Source organism: Chanos chanos, chromosome 5 (assembly GCF_902362185.1).
Source record: "Chanos chanos chromosome 5, fChaCha1.1, whole genome shotgun sequence".
In the NCBI taxonomy this organism is placed as follows: Eukaryota; Metazoa; Chordata; class Actinopteri; order Gonorynchiformes; family Chanidae; genus Chanos; species Chanos chanos.
The window spans coordinates 10,231,034-10,252,386 of record NC_044499.1 but is presented as its reverse complement, the minus strand read 5'-3'; the positions used below and the strand labels follow the sequence as shown (position 1 = coordinate 10,252,386).

Below are 21,353 nucleotides of genomic sequence, written 5' to 3'. Positions count from 1 at the left end.
AGTGTATGTGACCCAGATTATTTGAATTTGTTAGACTGTGTATTTAAGCATCAGACGTAAAGCTCCGCAGGACATTGACATTGTCTCACGTAAGTTTAGAACGTCGTATCTGCATACTTTCTGTGAATCTCCAGATATACGCCATGACGTGGCCATTGATGGTGACAACCATATATCATGTTGAGGGCCACGGATGTCCGGCTGTTGTCTATTTACGGAACCCAAAGAATACTGAAGCTGTTCAGGCCCAGAACAGGTCATGTGGTTTAGCAACAATATTAACAGCACATTCGTGTAAATAAAAAGAAAATTAGAAACTTATCTGAGCTGTAAGGTTTCCTTTGCAGATGACTCTCTTTTGTGGGCATGTACCAAATCAAAGCTAAGGTTGCCCATAAATATCAGCCTAAATGTTTCAGTGATTAGTATGTTCCTTATCCAAATGGGACCTTATCTGTATAAATGTAATCATCTTTCAGAAGCAGAGGCATGTAAGTGCCATGCATTAAGTTCCATGCTTGCTGAAAGGCCAGGATGGGTTTTGGATGTTCAGGTTAAAGTCTCATTGAGGATTTTATGATGTGTCATTGCCAAGAGAAGACAGGAAGCGCGTATCTGACCACATTCATTGCCGCAGATTTAGTTTTGTTGTTGAAAATTTGCAAACTCCTGATTTTCAGTTTGCTGACAGTTCATAAAATTTTAGGAACATGGGTTAAACATGCAGTTCCTTTACCAGCGACTTAGTGGCATTTATTAATTCACTTACTTACAAACAAATAAAATACTGCGCTGGAAATCACTGTTGAAAGTTGTGTATGTTCATTTTAGTTTTTCATATGACATAAAATCGGGTTCACACCACAGTGTCCACAGAAGTCACTATATACATGTATAGAACATCTGCAAACATTGTATCAAAGTAATGACTGGCATGAAGTGACCAGGCAGTTCAGTGTTTTAAATGCTTATGTGGACATTCCATACTAAGTAATTAAGTACAACGCATGCAGTGAAAAAGAAACATTTTGTTTGTTTGTTTGTTATTCAGTAAAAGGTATTTATTTGAAGAAGATGAAGGTATAAGCCCTATTTGGCTTTAATAATTTCATGTCTGTGCAATGGATTGTCTTCCGACTGTACATAGTAGTACATTTGAAATCAAAAGGTCATTTTAATTTGAAACAGTTCTCTTTAATCACATTATATTTTTCTTTGTCATGGGCCTACAGAGTTTAGCTGAATTTCAGAATAGGATTCAACAGTCATATATCTGTATACTTCGATTAATGCATCTCTTCAACCTGTTGTTCCATGAGGACATATTAAACACATAAATTGTATAGTTAACACAAATGATTGTAGAAGAAACTGTAAAATTGTAACGGTGAAATTTTGTGAGGATACGTACATGGCAGTCATACAACCTTATACCAGTGTTGCTTAGCTGTGTGGTAAGGTATGCATGTAACACGGTGTTCAGAAAAGGTGGACAAAAAAGTATAAAGAGAACAGAAAAGACTTTTTAAATTGTTTTATTTGGAACAGAATTTGTATATCTAGACATATGCAGAGAAACTACAAACACCTAAATCAAAATACATCTACATACTTTGCCATATTACTAACATCCGTACATTTTCTTCATTATTTCAACTATTACTGATAGAAATCTTTTTCTCTCTCTGGTCGCGACAGTACCTGCACTGAAATGGAAAAGGTCACTTTTACTTATGTGTGCAAACTCAGTTTTCAGACTTTCTCTCCCATTCTAATGGTGAGCAAGCAGTGTAACACAGTTACAAGCAGTGTAACACAGTTACGTCTGGTGACAGTCTGATGTAACAAAAAGGCACTACAATATGTTTAGCAGTGTACAATAAATGCTTCCGGCCTCTGTGGCTGCTGAGAACAACATGTGCATACCACGTAATTATTTATTCACATAAAAAAATATTTTTCATTGGTCTTATATTAAAAAGGCAGGGACACTATGATTTCATTTCTAGTTAGTCTCTAAGTAACGAGGAGATAGCCGAGAGAGAGAGAGCGATAGAGAAGGACATAGAGGTCTGTGAAAATGTGAAGTTCACAAAGTGTTTTTTTTTGTTTTTTTTTGAGCTGCAGTTTTAGACAGTGAGACAACTTCACGCAGATGAATCTGTACACATAAAATGGGGGAAAAACACAGAAGGTAGGTCTTTATCATTTATCAGTAGCTTTAACGGAATCTGTCCATGTAAACTGAAAGTAATGAGGTGAATCAGAGATAGTCGCTATAAGATCAGCCACATTTACAGAACAGAGAACAATACGTTTGTTCTATACGTCTATAGTATAAATGTATTAGTAAATAGTGTGGATAAACAGAAATGTACATGGTCCCATACATGTCCCCTCTTCTCTTGCCTCACTCAGTCTCTTTCTCCTCTATTGCAACCACTGTTATCAGTGAATATAAAATATGAACTATTATCCCCCACACCAAACACATCAAATGAATCCATCCAGCTTTATCTAGGAATATAATAAGAAAATATCTATTATTTTTGTGTAGCTCCTCTATTAACAGAACATAATCTCACACTAATTTATTGCTGGCCAGATGTGCGTCATTTCAATAAATATGTAGTTGGTCCAACAGATGTCATCAAAGATTTACAAATCAGGTAAAACTAATATCCAATCCATATGAAGGAACTGATGTTCAGATGATCTTAGTTTTATCTGTAGACTTAAAGCTCCGCAAGACAGTGACCTTGTCTCACGCATATTATTTTACCACAAATGTTTAGATAGCATGCATGAAAAAGAAAAAAAAAAGAAGATTATTTTAAAATCCAAGATGCACCAACAGGATTATTTCATTTAAATGAACTGGAGAGGCTTTGGTAATTTGGTAAAATGGGAGATAATTACAATATAAAGAATTTTCGGCTGTTACTGTTTATTGTTGAGATTTGGACTGGAGTGAATGGCTAAATGGAGCCCTCTGCCATTCAGAAGAGGACAGGAAGACCCAAATGAGATGTAGAAGGGGTGGTTTGATTGTTTTTACCCTATGTTAAGTCATGTCCAATTATAACGACGCTGAAACAAGAAGGATGTATGCTTCATTACAGATTGGAAACCTATGAAATAAAACCACAGTTGTGGCATGCAAGTTTCTCACACCATTCTTTCTTTTTTTCTCAGTATCCCATTGCTCCAAACACATTTAGGTCTCTTATGTGCTGGTGATAAGTAAATAGAATTCATTTAGTATTGCATCCTTTAGCGACATCTATTCTCCTGTGTCCCATTGAAGTGGATGGCTGCACTGTGTGCAAACAGGATTATACATTTAACCGATATTGATAAAAAAAAAAAAAAAATGCATTCATTTCAAAAAATGAATTAAGCCTCAGGGAAACAGAAAGTCTTATATGACAAAAGGTAAACAATTATGGTATTTCTGCTAGAGTACCATAACTAAACTAAACAGGAGATTAGTATGGTTTCTCGTTTGATGCTAAATATATTCGTTATTTTTTAAACGTGAGGAGTGTCTGTAGATCATACGAAAAGCGGTTGCTATTGTAACTGTTGGTGTCAGTATGTGCTTCCTGTTAAGTCATGAACCTTGTCGTCGTCAGACATACCCCCATTACCAAACAGTCCCCTATCAACAAATGTCTAAAATGCTCTTTCAGACCCTCACTAAAGTCTCGACTGAAAATTGTTATGATGTCTTGTCTGGGCACTTTATGATCACAAAACCCTGTCTTGATGTGGACATTGTTCTGAGGCTGTATTATACTCTGCAACATTACTATGCACGTCAGTAAAAATGCCCCACAGTGCGATAACGCTTTAGACATGACGTTCCCACTACAGAGTAGGACTTAGACTGGCACGTATTTCAAGTACATAGGGATAAGAAATCTTCATCCTCACCTTCATCAGCGACTGTCAGAGGACACCATAACAGGTCTCAAAGAGGCAAACAAATGAATAAGGAGATCTGACTGGAGTGAATTGGGGGACAAAAGGTTAAAACACTGCTGTCTACTTTAAAGGCAGGTAGTGAGTTGTGAGCTCAGCAGGGTGGACCCCACTGAATTGACACGTCGAACCAGTCAGACCAGTGAGGAGGGCGGGGTCATACTGGCATGTGCATCTCAGTGTATTCATCCTGTCCTTCTCTCTCGTCGAACATGGGTTCTGCATCATCCGCATCCAGCTGGGACAAAAAAAAAAAAAAAAAAACGCAACACGCAAGAGTTAAGGTTCAGAGTTGTGGCTGAAATAGTGAATGCTAAAGTGCTACATCAGGATCATGGACTTTCGGTATTGGCATATATCGGAAGTTGAGTTCTGGGATAACAAAGTATATGCTTAGGAAGTCAAAGATTTGGACACTCTACAGTAACAACCTTCATTTCACCCCAAAAAAAAAAAAAAAAACAGACATCAGAGAGCGTAGCCCTGATTCTTTACATGCTTCTGAAGACGCTTTGAGGTTCTCCAATGAAAGACTCACACATTGCATCTCCCGTCGAGTGAAGATTCTAGGCAGCAAGAACATCCTGACTGGAACAGTGAGGATGAGGACAAAGGGGAATGCAAGCGAGGCAACCGTTGACATGACCGCCCACAGAACAGCCAAACAGATCATCTGGATACCTGTGAAAAGGTGCATGCGCAGTGTACGCACCTAAAATAGACAGGCAAAGGTAAAAGTAGTACCCCAGCAGACACACATACTGATATAAACTCATTTCAGCTAACATAAAACTATTCTACACTTACCTTTGGTGACACACACTTACACAAAAGGACATACACTTATTCTAACCACTCTTACTAAGCAGGACTCTGACCAAATGTTCATAGCGTGTTCAGTTCTTAAATATGTCATCTTATCCATAGCTTTGGTTTGGAGCATGAGACTGGTCATGACCTTAGACATAGCATACGATCACTGCTGAGCAGTGGAGCTGAGGTGAAAGTGTCACTCACCTTGCGCACATAGGTATGGTCAGGGTGATATTTTGGGGGCATCAACAGCAGCATCATCCGTTCAGTAAGTTGAATTCCATTTAGGGACATCACACCCATGTATAGGAAAATGCCGAAGAGCACAGCCATTGGTATCTTCCGCAAGAGTTCTCCGATCACGATGGAGAGACCTACAGAAAGTCCAACACAATGCAAGAATTTGTAGAAGGAAAGCGTAGGGGAATTTTCATTCTTGATAATAAGTGGCATGATTGAGGTTGATAACAGTGATAAAGCTACTACCAATGTTGCTGGCTACTCTAAGGGGTTCTTTTTCTATTCATAGCTTATGGAACTAACAAACTAACCCACAAAAAGAGCCACCAGAAGTCCTGTTACACGTTGCTCTTTCACTTCCTGAATGCGCGGTTTGTCACCAGGGGCAACAGCCTTGCTCATCACCGTAAGAGCATTGGCATGGGTTACGGAGCGCACCGTGGCGGCAGCCAACCACGGAAGCCCAAACAATGCCGAAATCCCACCAATAGCCACAATAATCAGCAAGTCCAAATGGAATCCAGAGCCTTTTACCAACATCCTCTCCTTCTTACTCACAATCAGACTGACAGAGATAAATGAAAGAGAACAGAAAGAGAGGAGAAGGGAAAGACATTCAAAACACAGACAAAACAAAGAGACACACAGACAGAGCAGATGGTGCTGTTAACACGTGTCAATATTTTCATGCAGAATTCGAGACTGTACGTGAGACCTAGCGGTTCACCTGGTGATTTGAGTCTCCATAAAGATGAGGATGAAGACAAGCAGGGCCGGGAGAATGCAGGCGGCCATCATCCAGATGGGGAACTGTCCGTCCGAGCCGAGCGGATGGATCAGCCAGCCGCGTTTCTCTGGGCTTGTCACCGAGAAGCCACTGGGCACGCTCAGTTTCTGCTCAGGAACAAGAGCAAGATATAGTGCATGCGAGCCTGTCTGCACTGGAGTCCAACATACATGAAGTGACGTAGACTGAGTGAGGTGACACAGACTGCTATAATCGTTTTGAATCAGTATATCATGTATGTGTATATATATATATATACATATCAGTACATACATATCAGTTTCTCACCTGAGTGTAAGTGTCTGTTATACTATAATCCACCAGGACCATGATGAAGATTGCAATGGGAACTCCAAAATCTCCAATAACCCTGCGGAACTGAGCACAAAGAACGTTTGTTCTCGGTTTTTTTTTTTTTGGATGTAACTATCAATATCTACCCTTTAAGATTTCAAGAAACACACGTGGAATGTATTTAGACGAATTTAAAAGTTTTTTTGCATCAGAAAGTATTGGAAAAGATCACGTAACACTTGTTTACCCTGCCAGGGAAAAAGGCACTATTCTTGAATTTGCGCAAGTAGAAGGCAATGAAGAATGTTCCAGACATGAGGACCAAGGAGAGAAGAGCTGTATTTGGCTGGTTTAACACTTTGGTAGTCGCGGTTTGGTTTGTGGAGCTACTGTAGTTGCTGAGTAATGATATGGTAGCATCATTCACCGCAGTGCTGTTGCAGGGTTGAAGAGGGTGCTCCTTAAAGATCTACAAAAAGGACAGAAAACAGTATGAAGTGTCAGTTAGAGCTTGTCTAAAACGTCTAGAAACTCGTGTTCAATCATTCAGCATTCGGAATTCCCCCAATTCTTTGGAAATACTTCCCATCCATTTTACAGCTAAAATATCACAGATATTCACATAGTAAAGGTACAGTGAATTCCTTGATCTGTTGAACTCCCTACATTGGCAAGCTTGGAGAAGGTCTCATAGATGAAGATGAGGGAGATGAGAAAGGCAAAGATTTCCTGGGTGAAACGTGAGACAAAGCGGACTAAGAAGCTCCCCTCAAAGGCCACGGTGAGCACCACAATGATGACTAGCCAAAACCCGATCCAAACCCGGCCTGTCAGGTACTCCATCCCGTAAGATTTACATATCTGTACGCAAACAAGCACACAGACAACATGTAACATTAAGACTTTATTTTTGTGGGTTCATCTTTAGAACGTCAGATACAGAAAGTGTTTGTCTGGATAAGTGAGACAAAAAGGGACGGAGAGAGAGGAGAGACAGAGAAGAGAGAGAGAGAGACAGCCACAGAGATACTGACTGAAAAGAATGCCTCTTCAAACACAAGCAGAGGTCCAGAAAAGCCAACCACTAGGAGGGGCTGGGCTCCGAGGAGGGAGAACAGCACACCCTGCATTGCTGTAGCAACAATCAGTTCGGAAACGCCAATCAAGCCTTCGGTTTTTTCACCTAAGCAAAACAGAGGGATAAATGGTAGCTTAACTCCAAAACTACTTTAAAATTTTTGACTTGCATTACAATTGATTTGCATTAGAATTGATCTCTGCAAAGGTTTTGTAGGTTTCGACTTTTGCTTGTCAATTTAATCATCACGGCAGAACAGTTTCAATATTCACTAAACATTATAAATAAATTACTCAAAATTGTATTTTCTCATAGGAATACCTGAACCACTAAAGTGTCTCCTTCAAGAAAAGCTCTCATCCACCAGTAAGTTATTGTTTAGCTATGAATGGGACGACGGGAATGGGAAGATTTCCTCCCCCCTCTCCTCTTTAACTTACCCAGGAGCCCTCCAAACGTGACAGCAGGAGACAAAGCAGCAAAGTAAATGAAGATAACAGCAGCCATGCACTGGGGGTTAAGGGCATCCTGAAAGTCACTGATGTATTTGGGATAGCGACGCTTGACATCCCGAATGACCCCACCAAACGGCTGGCCTGTTCTCTGGAGAGGGTCGTCTCCAGGTTTAAAGGGAGGCAGCAGAGCTGAGAGATCCAATTAAGAGATCCATTAGCCTCTTTTGTCTTTGATAGCTACTGATTCTTACCAAATGTGTGCGTGCGTGTGTCCGTGTGTTTATTTGTGTGTGTGTGTGTGTGTGTGTGTGTGTGTGTGTGCATGCGTGTGTGTGTCTGTGTGTGTGTGTGCGTGTGCGTGTGTGTTTGTGTGTGTATGTGTCTGTGTGTGTGTGTGCGTGTGTCTGTGTCTGCGTCTGCGTCTGTATCTGTGTCTGTGTGTCCGTGTGCGTGTGTGTCTGTGTGTGTGTGTCTGTGTGCATTAGTCATACCCTTATCCTCTGGGCTCTTGGGCTCTTTGGCCAGTAGTTTGACCTCCTGCTCTTGTCTCTTCCGGAGCATCTCTCTCTGGAAGCGAGCAACTGAGTGGAGTAGCTCGTCTCCACCCACTTCCGATGGGGGGAGCACAATGCTGCAATCCAGGAAACTGTTAATGGCAGTCAGGAGGTCCTGCCGCTCATCAGCCAGATATGCTGCTTCATGGAAGTGCTGGAGAACAGGTCAAAGTTTCATTAGCGACTAGGAAAAGCTTATCGTTTTAGCATAACCATGATATTGGCATATTGGGGGAAGCCGTGGTCTAATGGCTAGAGATGTGGTTCAATCCCGAAGACCGGCGGGAAAAATGCGGGCGGGGGAAGTAAGTGAACAGCGCTTTCCCCTCCCACAATATTCACAGCTGAAGTGCCCTTGGGCAAGGCACTTAACCCCCAACTGCCCCCCGGGCGCAGGTGTGCTGCTCACTGCTCCTGCTTCTTGTGTGTGCGTGTGTGTTTGCTACCGGTGTGGGTTAAATGCAGAGGTTAAATTCACTGCTCACTGCTCACGGTGTGTGTGTGTGCATCACAGAGATTCTAAATTCTATTTTCTAAAATAACCAACCCACTACACAGTCACAACACAAGACTGCAATTAGGTAAGATTGTCCACATAATTGCACTGTTGGTTTCCTAGCGTTTACAAGAACAATTTGTGACGGTTTATGTGATTATCCTCAATCATCTTTTCAATCTATTGAATTTCTAATCTATTAAATATTTGATGGGTCCAGACATTCAAAAGTTCAGGCCACAGGCCTTTGTTGTGCCCATCACCTGCTCTGCTCTGGGATACTCTCACTCACCTTATCAGACATGAGCGTAGAAATGGAGCGACCAATCTGGTGGTAGTCCATGTTGGTGCTGGGTGGGCCCAGCAGAACAAAGAGAAACCGCACAGGAACTGGTACCTCCAGGACCGATTCTAGTAGAACAGCCTCGTGCAGTCGCACAAAGGCCATTGAGGGCTGGTCCAGAAAATCCACACTGCCTGTGGAGATTCAGGTTCTCAGTGTCATCATCAACAGTGTCATCACAACCTGCACACTCTCTAAACAATAATAATAACAACCACAACAACAACAATAATACTAATACTAGTACTACTACCACTACTACCACTACTACTACTACTACTACTACTACTAATAGTCTCCAGCATTATGTGAGTACATCAAGACTGCTGTTGGTACTTTGATGTTAGTGTTGGTGTCTCCGGATTAGGCGGTAGGGTTGAACAAAACTTACCTACAAGCACAACAGTGGCCTCTGCATTATCAGGGATCTTCTCCAGCAGCTTGAGTTCATGTTTAGACTTGGACCTGTGCATGCCCAGTAAAGGTGGAGCGTCTTTCTGCAGGTACCAAGATGTGGCACACACAGACACATGAAAGCTCTCTCCCTTCCTCTCTCTTTTTCTCTGTCTCTCTCTCTCTCACACACAAAAACACACACACACAAAAGAATGGTACCTCATTCCTCTCGATGTCGACGCGTGGGTCTGTCTCCAGTCCTCCTCCCATCAGTGGGTCGGTGGCAGAAGGTTCTGGAGCAGCGATGTGATTGTTACTGTGGTGATGTGCCATCAGAGAGCCCAGACTGGCTGCGGAAATGTTCCTGTGGAACGCTGTATGCTCCTTCCCATCACTCGGATGACTGATGGACAGAGAGAGTAGAACATCTACGGTTCCGGTTTTAGAAAGACAATGTAATACCTCAGTCATTTAGCATTCTGCATATAAGCTGATCTTTATATGAGGTTTTTTAGCCATATGTGGATATGAACAGCAAGTTTAACTTTGAAACGCTGGCCCTGAGGGTCTTTTGAGCAAGAGGTAAGAGTGACATGAAACGTGTGTGTGTGTGTGTGTGTGTGTGTGTGTGTGCACATGCGTATCTAACCTGTGTTTAAGGAGCAGGGCTCTGAGGACGTTGGCTCTATCCTCTGCTCTAATTTGGTCTGAAATGATCATTTGCTCCACCACTTGGTGAGCAATTCCAGGCAGAGTCTTCTGATCCAGGTCCAACAGCACAGCCCCTGTAAGCACATACAGTGATTTCAGCCACAACCACACTGACACAGTTCAAGTCATCATACACTGACACACATTTCACACTAACACTCATATCTGAGCTACCGAGTGGCACGCCTGGTCACGTCACTGTGTCACAGTGCAGAGCTGTGTCCTGGGTCCAGGATCCACAATTTGAATCCAAGGTGTGATACACCTCCCTGTGACGGAGGCTCCACGACAATAGACTTGTCTGTGTTGTCTTGGGTTGGGTGTGTCGACTGTGTGAAGCCAATCCGTTCATCTGTGGTCAGCGCCAAACGTGGCTTTGACCGAGGGTATTATGGCGCTTGAAGACACTACCCATTCCCAGATTCGGAATAAAATCGGTATAATAAGAAGACTGGGCGTTCCCAAATTAGGAAGAAAATTAACTTCACTGTCAAACAGTATTTTTCCAGCTTGACCATTTCTTTTCTGCAAAGCTGTTATGGTTTACAAGCTGCACGATGTGATTCTCCATGCCGCTCCAACCTTCCCACTCTGAACAACTCCTAATTCACTTCTTTCCACTCATCTTCTCAGCACCTCTCCCCTGACTTACCATGGGAGGTGGTCTCGCGTAGCTCTGACAGACTTACCATGGGAGGTGGTCTTGCGTAGCTCTAACAGACTTACCATGGGAGGTGGTCTTGCGTAGCTCTGACAGACTTACCATGGGAGATGGTCTCGCGTAGCTCTGACAGACTCACCATGGGAGATGGTCTCGCGTAGCTCTGACAGACTCACCATGGGAGATGGTCTCGCGTAGCTCTGACAGACTCACCATGGGAGATGGTCTCATGTAGCTCTAAGAGACTTAGCAAGGGAGATGGTCTCGCGCAGCTCTGACAGACTTACCATGGGAGATGGTCTTGCGTAGCTCTAACAGGCTGCGAAAAGAGAGAGAGGCAACGTGAGGTTTGCCCCAGCGGTCTGTCTCCTCCTCCACATCCTCTTCAAACTTGATCCAGCGAGCCGTCTCCCTCCACTGCAGCTCCTGATTTTTGTCCATCACTAGTTCATTCAGTTCCACAAACACCTGAGAACAGTGTGTTATATATGAGTGTTTTTATGGGTTTTATTGAAATGCCCTCATCTAAAACTGCATCATTCTGTGTTCTGTGAGTGAATAAAACTTACGTCATTAGTTTCTTTTCATTAATAAACAAACATTTACAAACATTTAATTGAATGCTTTACTCCAAAATCATTTTTCGTTGTTTGAGTATAAATTATTACATTTAGAAACTGCAAATGAAGTTCAAAATTGTAATATTTTACTCTCAAGCTGATGTTAAGGGTTATCTCAAAGTGGCAGTAAGTTCTTTAGGACGTTGTTTGTCTAGTCCAGGAATGTGTGAGGACACACCTTTCTCAAAGGCACAGGACCTGATGAATTTTTATCCCACCATTGGATTAGTTACTCTAAAGACCTAAAGCTCCTCATTCCCAAATGAACCAATACCTGGGTGGCCCACACAGTGTTTTCCCACACAATGAATGAACCAGAGTGTTTTTCCCCCATCCATGGTGTGAACTGGAATATTCCTATATAGTATAAATCTGTGTACCTTACAGTGTTTAAAATACACACACAGTGTTAAAAAAAAAGTGCACTTGTAAATCTGGGTGAATTGTATAAGTCCTGTCAGTTAGGGCCTCTGGTTATAAGGGACCTTAACACTGAAGTCAATCAATAGTGCTCAAAGGGCAACCAGAGATTCAGGTATATACATGCACATTGCCACTTGTTAATAACATGCTTCATATGTTCTACATATTTGATGAAAAGCAAACACACACTTTGTCATATTATATTTAAACACACACTACAGTGTAGTGTGGTGTATGGTTAGGACCACACAGGGACCATAAATGAGCATAACCGCATACAGTCCTGCACACTTGGTTCTGAAACAGACCAACGCAATCCAAAGAGCCCTACCTTCCGCTGCTGGGCCAGACGACCCGTGAAGTCCAAAAGGACCATGCTGCGAGACCTTAATCTGGACTGATGAGGAACCACAAGTTGGATGAGCGTGATGCAGAACCACTGACTTACCTGAACACCTTTCACTCAAAGCTTTAAAAACAGAGAACCTGAGGGCGGGCTGACATTCACCTGACTGCACTGATGACCAAACCTCCCTAACTAACCCTCTATGGTCCCAGTATCCAGTTACTTTGGTTTCTTTAGTCCAGTGTGGGAAAGTTAGAGAAAAGACTAATGATATTAACAGGGAACATTCCACCTGATGTGGGATCACAAAAAAAAAAGTAAAAAACAAAGATGGAGCACTTGAAAAGTCACTATCACATATCTATGTTATCATGAATATTGTCCTGCAAGGACTTAGCTACCTACTGACTATCCCCAGAACATCAGAACCCCCTTGAACAGTGTTTTCACAGTGTTTCCTGTCCATACATGAGTTTACACACTCGATTTTACACATGTGCCCAGCAGAAGTTGGGTCACTCACCTCATGTGGGGTTCTGTCCAGTTTACGGCCCCGCCCGCTGGGTTCTTTGTGGTCCTTGGTAATATGAACCACTTGACTCTTAGCACTTTTCCTAACAAGGTGTCGTCGTACACCAGGGACATCTTCAAATCGGTGACCTGAAAAAAAGAGGGGTCAAACAGAGGGCAATTCAGTGAAATCCAGGAATCATCATCATCACCATATTATTGTTATTATTATTATCATTACTAGATATAAAAATCAGTTACTGACTCACACGGCAAGGCTGGCTCCTTTGAATTTATATTTAGATAATTTAGTTGAGAGAGGAACAGTACCATCAGAGCAAAACCTATATGAATTTATCAGATGTTGTTCTCCTGATTCCCTGGTGCTGATCTGACTGATTCCAAACCACACTGTGACATTCTATTTGCCTCTGTCTGCAAACTCTCTGACGATGGATCATATTTTCCTATCAAAGTGAACCTTTGTTTGGACAAATGAGAAGTACACACACACACACATACACAAAGGGACACGCACACGTACACACACACACACACACACGCGCACACACACGCACACGCACGCAGATACACAAAGGGACACACATGCGCGTACGCACACACACACACACACACGCACACACACACACATGCATACACACGCACACAGTAGAGATGTAGAAGAATACAGTTGTAGTGGGCAGCTCTGGACCAAATTCCAAATGTCTAGATTCTTGAGTTCCTGCCACAGATAATTAGATATCCAAACTGAGAATATGATTTATTCTCTAGAACATGACAGATCTTTTAACTGAGGATGACATAAATGTTATGTTTTGAGGGCAAAACATAAAAAAAAATATTTGCAACTGTATAATATACATACCTTATTGTATCATATAGATCATCTATATGTATTTATGGTATGGGTACATTTTAAAAGTACATTTTTCCATGTATGATAATATGAGATTTCAACATACCCAGTACTGAACAGCACTTTCATATTGTTATTACACAAATGCTAAGCAATGCTCATCCTCCAAAGGGGTTACATACCACTGCTGTTTCCAAGAGACACTGTAAAATAAGACCAAGCACCACCAAACTCTCTCGAATAATCACAGAGCAGCTGGTTTGTACCAAAAACAACCAAGCCTCCTGACCATTTTCCTCTGATGAACATTCCTCGAATTGCTATGAAAGTGTGGTGTGTTTGCAGCTTATGCCGCACACACACACACACACACACACACACACACACGTGCACACACACACACTCACACACACATGTGCACACACACACACTCACACACACATGTGCACACACACACACTCACACACACGTGCACACACACACACTCACGCGCGCACACACACACACACACACACATACACACTCACTCACTCTTGATGCCGTCCAGGTCCACTGTGGCGAGGGTCTGGGCCTCGCTCTCGTCAGTGGGCATGCGCTGGTAGTGTTCCAGCTCAGTGCCCGTTAGGTTGCCCATGCGCCGGCGCTCCTGCAGGTCGTAGCTGCGGCCCACTGGGCCCTGTTTGGGAGCACGGGCCTGCGGGCTGGAGCCGGAGTCTGGAGATGGAGAACTCAATGGGAACACACATGGAGTGGACACCCGTCTTCCATTGGGCTGAGCTGACCCTGAATCCAACCTACTGTAGTGATATAAAACACATGAAAACTGAGGCCGCGTTCTCTCTTTTTCTCCACCTGTGCGTGTGTGCGAGTGTGTATGTGTGTGTGCTACCTTAGCAGGTCAATGATTTTATCTTTGGGTTTTGGTTCTTTGACCACAGTAATGAGAGAGTGCTCTCTCTTTTTCTCTCTATGTGCGTGCGTGCGTGCGTGTGTGTTACCTTGGCAAGCCAATGATTTTATCTTTGGGTTTTGGTTCTTTGACCACAGTAGTGAAAAGGGCCTCTGTGTGTGTGGTGTGTGTGTGTCTGTGTGTGTGTCTGTGTGTGTTTGTGTGCGTGTGTGTGTGTGCGTGTCCACACACATACTCACTCTGTCATTGTGATATTTTCTGGGACACTGCGGCTGGTGTGTAGGGCACACTCAGGCACTATGTTAAGCTGACGAGGGGGTGAGCTTCTCACATGCTGATCATCATCTGACACAAAAAACTTAACACCAAAAACAGACATGAGAGATGTTCCCATTTTGACATTTATCTTTCTCTCTCTCTGTGTATGCGCGTGTGTGCATGTGTGTGTGCGTGCGTCTGTGTGTGTGTGTGTGTGTGTGTGTTTTTAGGCTGTGTCTGCCAACAGTAAATTGTGTGTCAGCAACTCCGTGTAAACTACCTGTACCACCTCGGTTTGCGTGTCTGTGTCTGTGTCGGGTGTTGGAGAGGTGGTGGTGTTCCCGTCTCCATCCTGATGGGCGCAGGACTCTTCCTCTCCTTCCTCGTCCTCCTCATCCTCTTCTATGGTGGGAGCGCCACTGCCGCTGGAGCTCCTTCTCCGCCCCTTCCTCTTCCTGCTGCTTTTCTTCCTCTTGGCTCCCGAGGGGAGGTGTTTGGAGAGTGGGTGGTGGATGTGCATGGAGGAGTGACGGTGGTCTGCACACAGAAAACAGCTTCACAACGATGCAAGTAAAACGTCACAGCTGCCAAGAATACACTCCTCCAGCTAAATCACACTCAACTTCAAACAGTTTTATACCTATTCTACACCTCTCCCTAATTTTTTCTTTTTTTTTTGTGATTTAGTTTCAAGTACAGGATCAGTAGCGTTAACAGTAATTACTACTGAATTTAAAGCAAGTGACTGCACACACATACACACACACACACACACACACACACACACACACACATATATTTTTAAACGGTACTTCAGGGAGCAATTTAAATTAAAATGTATAAATAATAGCATATCTGGGGTTCTATCAGCCCTGCTGTCTCTGAGAGGCTGTGCGCAGTGATGAAGAGCTCAGTGAGCGCTCTTACACTCAAAGTCTTCCTCATTAAAGGTGCGGTGTTGGTCGCTGGGAACTCGAGGAGCTGGGTGTAAGATCTGCTGAAAGCGTTCCACTCCTAAAGTCTTATTTAAGTCTCTCTCATCCTCGTCGTCACCCCTGCGGGGGGGAGGGGCCGGCGGAGAGACCTGGAGCAGATGGGAAGGGGGGGGGGGGGTTTGTGGAGTGGAGGGGGTTAGATAACAGAGTAAGTCTAAGGTATTAAGAGTGCTATACTGGGCGCATACCACAGGCTCTGAGAGTAATATGACTCCGTTTACAGATGATACAGTAAGTCATTTTTTCTTGAGCATGAAAAGAATACGCTTATGACACAAAACATATGAACTTTCACACAGAAGACATAGCATTTATATCACAAGGCCAACTATAATGCACATGACAACAGAAAGAACTTGTGCATTACCAAAAGCTGCAGTTAGAGGGAGACAGAACACAGACTGCCTGCGTTTGGCTTTCATCATAAATGTGCTACTATCCCTCATAAATAACCTTAGTCATCAGCACAAGCTTGAGATATATCCAGGTTAGACAGTCACTGTCTGTAAATACAGTTCATTTTTGATCCAATTTAACCACTTTTCGTCCTGTGTGCCTCGGGTATTGGGGATTCCAGAACTCTAGCAATTCAAAAATACACATGAAAACAATTCACATGTAAGCAACAAGTAAACCTTTAATTTCTCCTTCATATGCAGATCATCCAAAGGTCTGAGACTGACAGAGATGAGTGCGGATTTTAAACGGACCCTCGCTCTGGACGGTGTCAAAGGGTTACGGGGGGGGAGGACCTTTCTCTTTCTCTTTCTCTCTTCTTCCCCACTAACTGTGGTATGTTATTCTAGGGATCCACTCTGGCGTGTATGCCTACACTCTGTTTATACCACATGGTTTCACAGGGGGGCCTTCTTAGGGTGAGTACCACCGTTTGGTACAGATGAGACGAGTAAAGAACCCACCATCCTGTCACTCATCCTCCCTCTGTGAACATAACGTAGACACCGCACCTATAACCACTAACTACTGTTCAGATCAGTCTTACTGCCACTGCTATCAGATTTGATGTTAAATTTCGGAACGGCGGGGGAGTCACAGAAAAAATAAGCTTTTAGTGATCAAAGGGATCTGACAAAAGCAGCAAAAAGATTTACTGTGGTCACCCTAGCAATTCTTTTTGTCAGTTCTGATACAACCAAACTTCAGTGTAATTGCACAGTGGAGGTAATCAGGAGAGCAGTCTGAACTTGAATATGATTTGATTGACAATACCTGCGGTATCAGCACACAAAACACAGTTCAGGACTCAGTCAAGTCTGTTGGTCTGATCGTTGGTCCTTAAGAGAGACAGTTTTTTTTTTTTTATAAAACTTAACAGCTTTCATATACATAGATGATCATTACACTAATGGTCTAGTCCTATCCCTGTCAAACCTGATTCCTCTACTGCTGCTTCTGCCAGAATCCAGCCCAACATTATGATGATACTGAGGTGCTTTAAAAAAAAAAAAAAATCAATTACCAATTCAATTATTAACAGCTATTAACAGGAGTAATAATCACTGACATAACAACTCTATCGAGTGATGCTGTAGTGTTCGTCAAAGGAAAAGGATGAAAACCAGTAGAGTTGTCTGAGTGACCGCCGTGGGCACCTGGACCTATCTTTCCGCAGCGACTCTAGACAATGCCAGCCAGTCAGTAGGTCACGCAGCAGACCACCGAGTGACAGGAATGTACCTGCTGCGTGTAACCATGGCAACCACATGCAGAGCCGGTGCCAGACAGCGTACACAATTAATGCGCCGTGCTAAAGAGCAGATCTCTCAACGCTTTACCAAGGCATCAACATCATTAGTATCTGTGGGCAAATCGCTCACTGCCGCACGGCCTGTGCTCTTCCTATGAACCCACCAATCAGGGCCTTAATAGACGATAAGAGAGAGATTTGATGGCTGCACCCGTACACGCATGCCGGTTTTTCGGTGCTCTGAGGGAAATCAAAGTGTTCTGTCAGAGGCACGAAAATCAGACACACATGAGCACACACAAACGTGCACACACATGTGTTCCCCCGTAAATCCGTCTGGTTCTAGTTCTCTTTTATCACCAACATGTGACTCAGACATGAGTCTAATAATTCAATGAAAAACAAACATGATCCGTATTGGATTTGAGCTCAGTGAATCCTCTTCTCCGGCTTTCATGTGTTTTTCAAAAGAACGAAACGCGATCTTCATCCTAACTCCACCTTTCTCTGTCCTTCCCCACAGAGAAAGAGAGATATTGAGTTACATTTTCCCACAGAAACTATGTCGTTTTGCTTGGATTTAAAAGAGCATTTTAATATTGAGAACAACAGTCCTTGTGATAGCGCAGGTGCCTGGCTGCATTTTTCATTACCAGAGAGACATCTATCACGACGCTACTGACATTTCTTAAGCCCCCTCATATCACCTCATTTCACTGCTGTTTACCTTCATACTCCTCTCTCCAAACATTCAAGACACGCCTGAGTAAACAGAGTCCTTATCAGTCTATGTATGCTGTTTCCTGTGAAATCCCAGGTAATCAAGAGTGACAGAACATATGACTAATATGACATTACTTCATAAACGTCACAACCGATACAGGAAACCAGACCTTTCTCATTCTCTCATTTAATATGTTCAGATTTGGCCTCAAGGTGCAATCAGATCATGTCAGGATTTACGGAAACCATTCGGAGTTCTTTACCGTTCTGAGTCAATCTACTTTTGGAGAAGTCATAAATAATTACAGCGGCAAATTGTCACGGCGACTGAAAAAAAAAAAAATCATTTCAGTGACAGAGGCGATCAATGGGATTCACTGCGATACCCGCAGAGCAAAGCTTTTAACAGAGAGGGTAAAATCTCATTACCTTCAGTCCTTGGAGTTATTTTGGCTATTTTATTGAGATCTGGTTCTGTTACACTCACCTTGAATTTGTCCAAGAAGTCCATAAATTCATGTGCACCCTCTTAACTCCTGACTGATACGGAGGAGCAAAATGCCACACACATGAGGAAAAAAATCCAAATGTTTACATCTAAAACGATGGTGCTTAAAAAAATGCTTTTTTTTCTCTTGTCCCTTTCCCTATTCAGACCCTTTTCACATGACAAGAACCTCTGAGCCAGACAGGAAGTAGGCAGGTCCACTTAGTCTCTCTGTGACTCAAAACCCTAATATCTGTACTAATCATCGACCTGCTAAGGACACACACACACACACACACACACACACACACACACACATAGATTCCCTGATTTGTGATGCCTTCGTCATAGTTTATCTGAGGGCTGTGTAGACATCCAGACATATGACTATTTGTAGAATAGTCGGGTGCCTACCTAAGCATATCTTGGCACCTTATTCCCTGCTCAGTAAGACATGTAAGCTATCATTGAAATTAGCAGACTAGCTCTGGGCAAAAGCTATGCTCAACTGTTCACTTAGACAAAAGCTATAAACAAACGTTTTTGAAGAGAACCTCTTCAACACTCTGGAGCAGGTGCAAGTAATCTATGACAAGTGAAGAGATGCAGGCCTTTAAAAACAATTATGCACCTGTGTTGAAGAGTCAAAGCACATCTGAGTAATGACACGCTTCCCTAAAACAAAAAAAAACAAACAAAAAAAAGAGTTCTAGGAATTGCGTGAACTGCAACTCAGTCACCATGGTGACGCATGATGATTTTTTTTCTGCAGATCAGAACTGCCAGAAGATCAATGGCCATTGTTTCACCGAAAAATAATTAGACTACGTCTTACGCTCACAGACCAAAACAACAAAGCAGGAATAAGTAAGGGACTTATTGTTGTTCTCCACATTCACACGCATGAACAAAATACACGTTCAAGGCACTCTCTCTCTTAAAACGAACCTCTGACTTCTCTAGCAAACGCCTAAAAACGCACCCTGTGAGCATTAGACTAAGACAAAGCTGGATTTAATAAATAAATCTGTAGAGGAATGCTACCGTGTAGGCGTTGTACCACCGCATATCACCCAAAGTTGCGTATAATCTCCACCACTGCCAGAACACCGAACACAACGTAGCTAAAACAATTTAGTCACTACCAAATGTCACTGAGCCAGGCGGGCCACCGCCGAAGCCAAACACAGTCAAAAAACCTGCAGTTCCCGCTGCTATACACGAGGGCTCAATCTCCTAGAGGAGGATCAAGGGCAGTGCTATATTCAGAGATATACTTTGTGCCAGGTTTGAAAAATGAGAGCCAAGAGTCAAATAGGCCAACGGGAGAGCAAACTGCCGCTGGTAGTCTCTGCTCATGCAATTGCTGAGTCAAACTGGAGACCTATTCCGAGGAAACATGGGTTTCTGATCATGCAAATGAGTTTAGAACATCTGGTCTCGTCCAAGCATGAGTGGAATCCTAACTCCCACACAATCAAAACTTGTTAATTGTGTACATTGTCAGATGACACATATTGGAAACATATGGATGTGCATATTCGTCATTTGGTCAGAAGCTAAATCATACTCACCGAGTGTCCAGCCAAAGCTGCGGAGGTGGCAGTGACGTCACTGGTTCGCTGAGGGTCACTCATGGCTCAGATGGCGTCTCTGAAGCGTGGCTAAGGAGCTCTGTGAATTTAGCCCTTTTCTTTCTCACTCAATCTCAACTGGGAGTTTTTGGGCAGCATAACCTTCGATGAATGCAAGGACACAAAATGAGGAAAAACAAAACATCAGCGGAGCAAGAGACTCTTCCCGAAATCTGACAGAGATGAAATTCCTCGCACAATACCACAATATCAGCTATGTTTTTAAAGACAACTGCCTGGCTTTGCTAAGGTTTTGATTTAAAAGGCTCATCACAAAAGAACGCACCAGCTAAGAAACATACCTCATTCTTGGAGGTCACTTGTGGCTTCCAGATAAGGACTAGATAATAATTTCACTGCCGAGAGCCATTCATATGAAGGCAATTTTCATATGAAGGCAATGGAAATCCAAATTCACATTGTCAAGCTCAAAGTGGAGTCATACATTGAAACAAAAAGGAATAAATGCACTTGTCATTTCCCAGGTTCAAAGTTCAAAAAGATGATGGCTGAGTCAGAGAGGACCTTTTCAGAGTATGACATTATAAATTTGACCTGTAACCCTTAAATGAACCTTAAATAGCTACTTTTTGTTGTGTGGATGAAACAGATTGTGCAGGACAGAGATCCTTTGCCTTTCTATTGAAATCTCCATCCAGAGTGAACAGCTATATTATATACAGATGCTGGGAGGATTCAAAGGCATATTTCATGACAGCTTCCATTACAGGGCTGTCTGAATTATATCCTCAGTGCCAAGGTCAGAGTCACAACGCAATGTCAGTGCCACGCACAGGTCTAGAGGATATCCTATAACACATAACAATGGCACGGATAATACAATATTAATGTTTATAGTCTGAGAATGCAGCCACTGCAAATGATGGAGTCCGTTATCAGTCTAAAGCTCTACTGATAAATCAAATTAAATGTTAATATCATGCTACGTTATTGCCGTGTTATTAGCCTCTTCTTGCCAAGTATTGAATTTTTGCCGTGGTTGGTGATATTCTAACGGTGATGATCCATAGCCTTGGAACAGGGCTTAAC

At 42.8% G+C, this 21,353-nt stretch overlaps 1 protein-coding gene across 1 annotated transcript; it reads right to left on the bottom strand.

Annotated features, from left to right (window-relative positions):
• Nucleotides 1–4,141: 4,141 nt before the first annotated feature.
• Nucleotides 4,142–20,306, bottom strand: slc4a2a (solute carrier family 4 member 2a). The gene is made up of 23 exons (XM_030774613.1): nt 20,244–20,306; nt 19,825–19,905; nt 15,684–15,840; nt 15,037–15,293; nt 14,738–14,856; nt 14,120–14,385; nt 12,725–12,861; nt 11,100–11,280; nt 10,090–10,225; nt 9,660–9,843; nt 9,436–9,541; nt 8,994–9,178; nt 8,143–8,359; nt 7,637–7,840; nt 7,153–7,301; nt 6,785–6,979; nt 6,366–6,587; nt 6,113–6,202; nt 5,765–5,931; nt 5,349–5,602; nt 5,002–5,171; nt 4,523–4,696; nt 4,142–4,222 (listed from the first exon to the last, which is right to left on the bottom strand). The coding sequence occupies exons 1-23, from the start codon at nt 20,304–20,306 to the stop codon at nt 4,142–4,144; spliced, it is 3,795 nt and encodes a 1,264-aa protein (XP_030630473.1).
• Between the last annotated feature and the right edge of the window lie 1,047 nt (nt 20,307–21,353).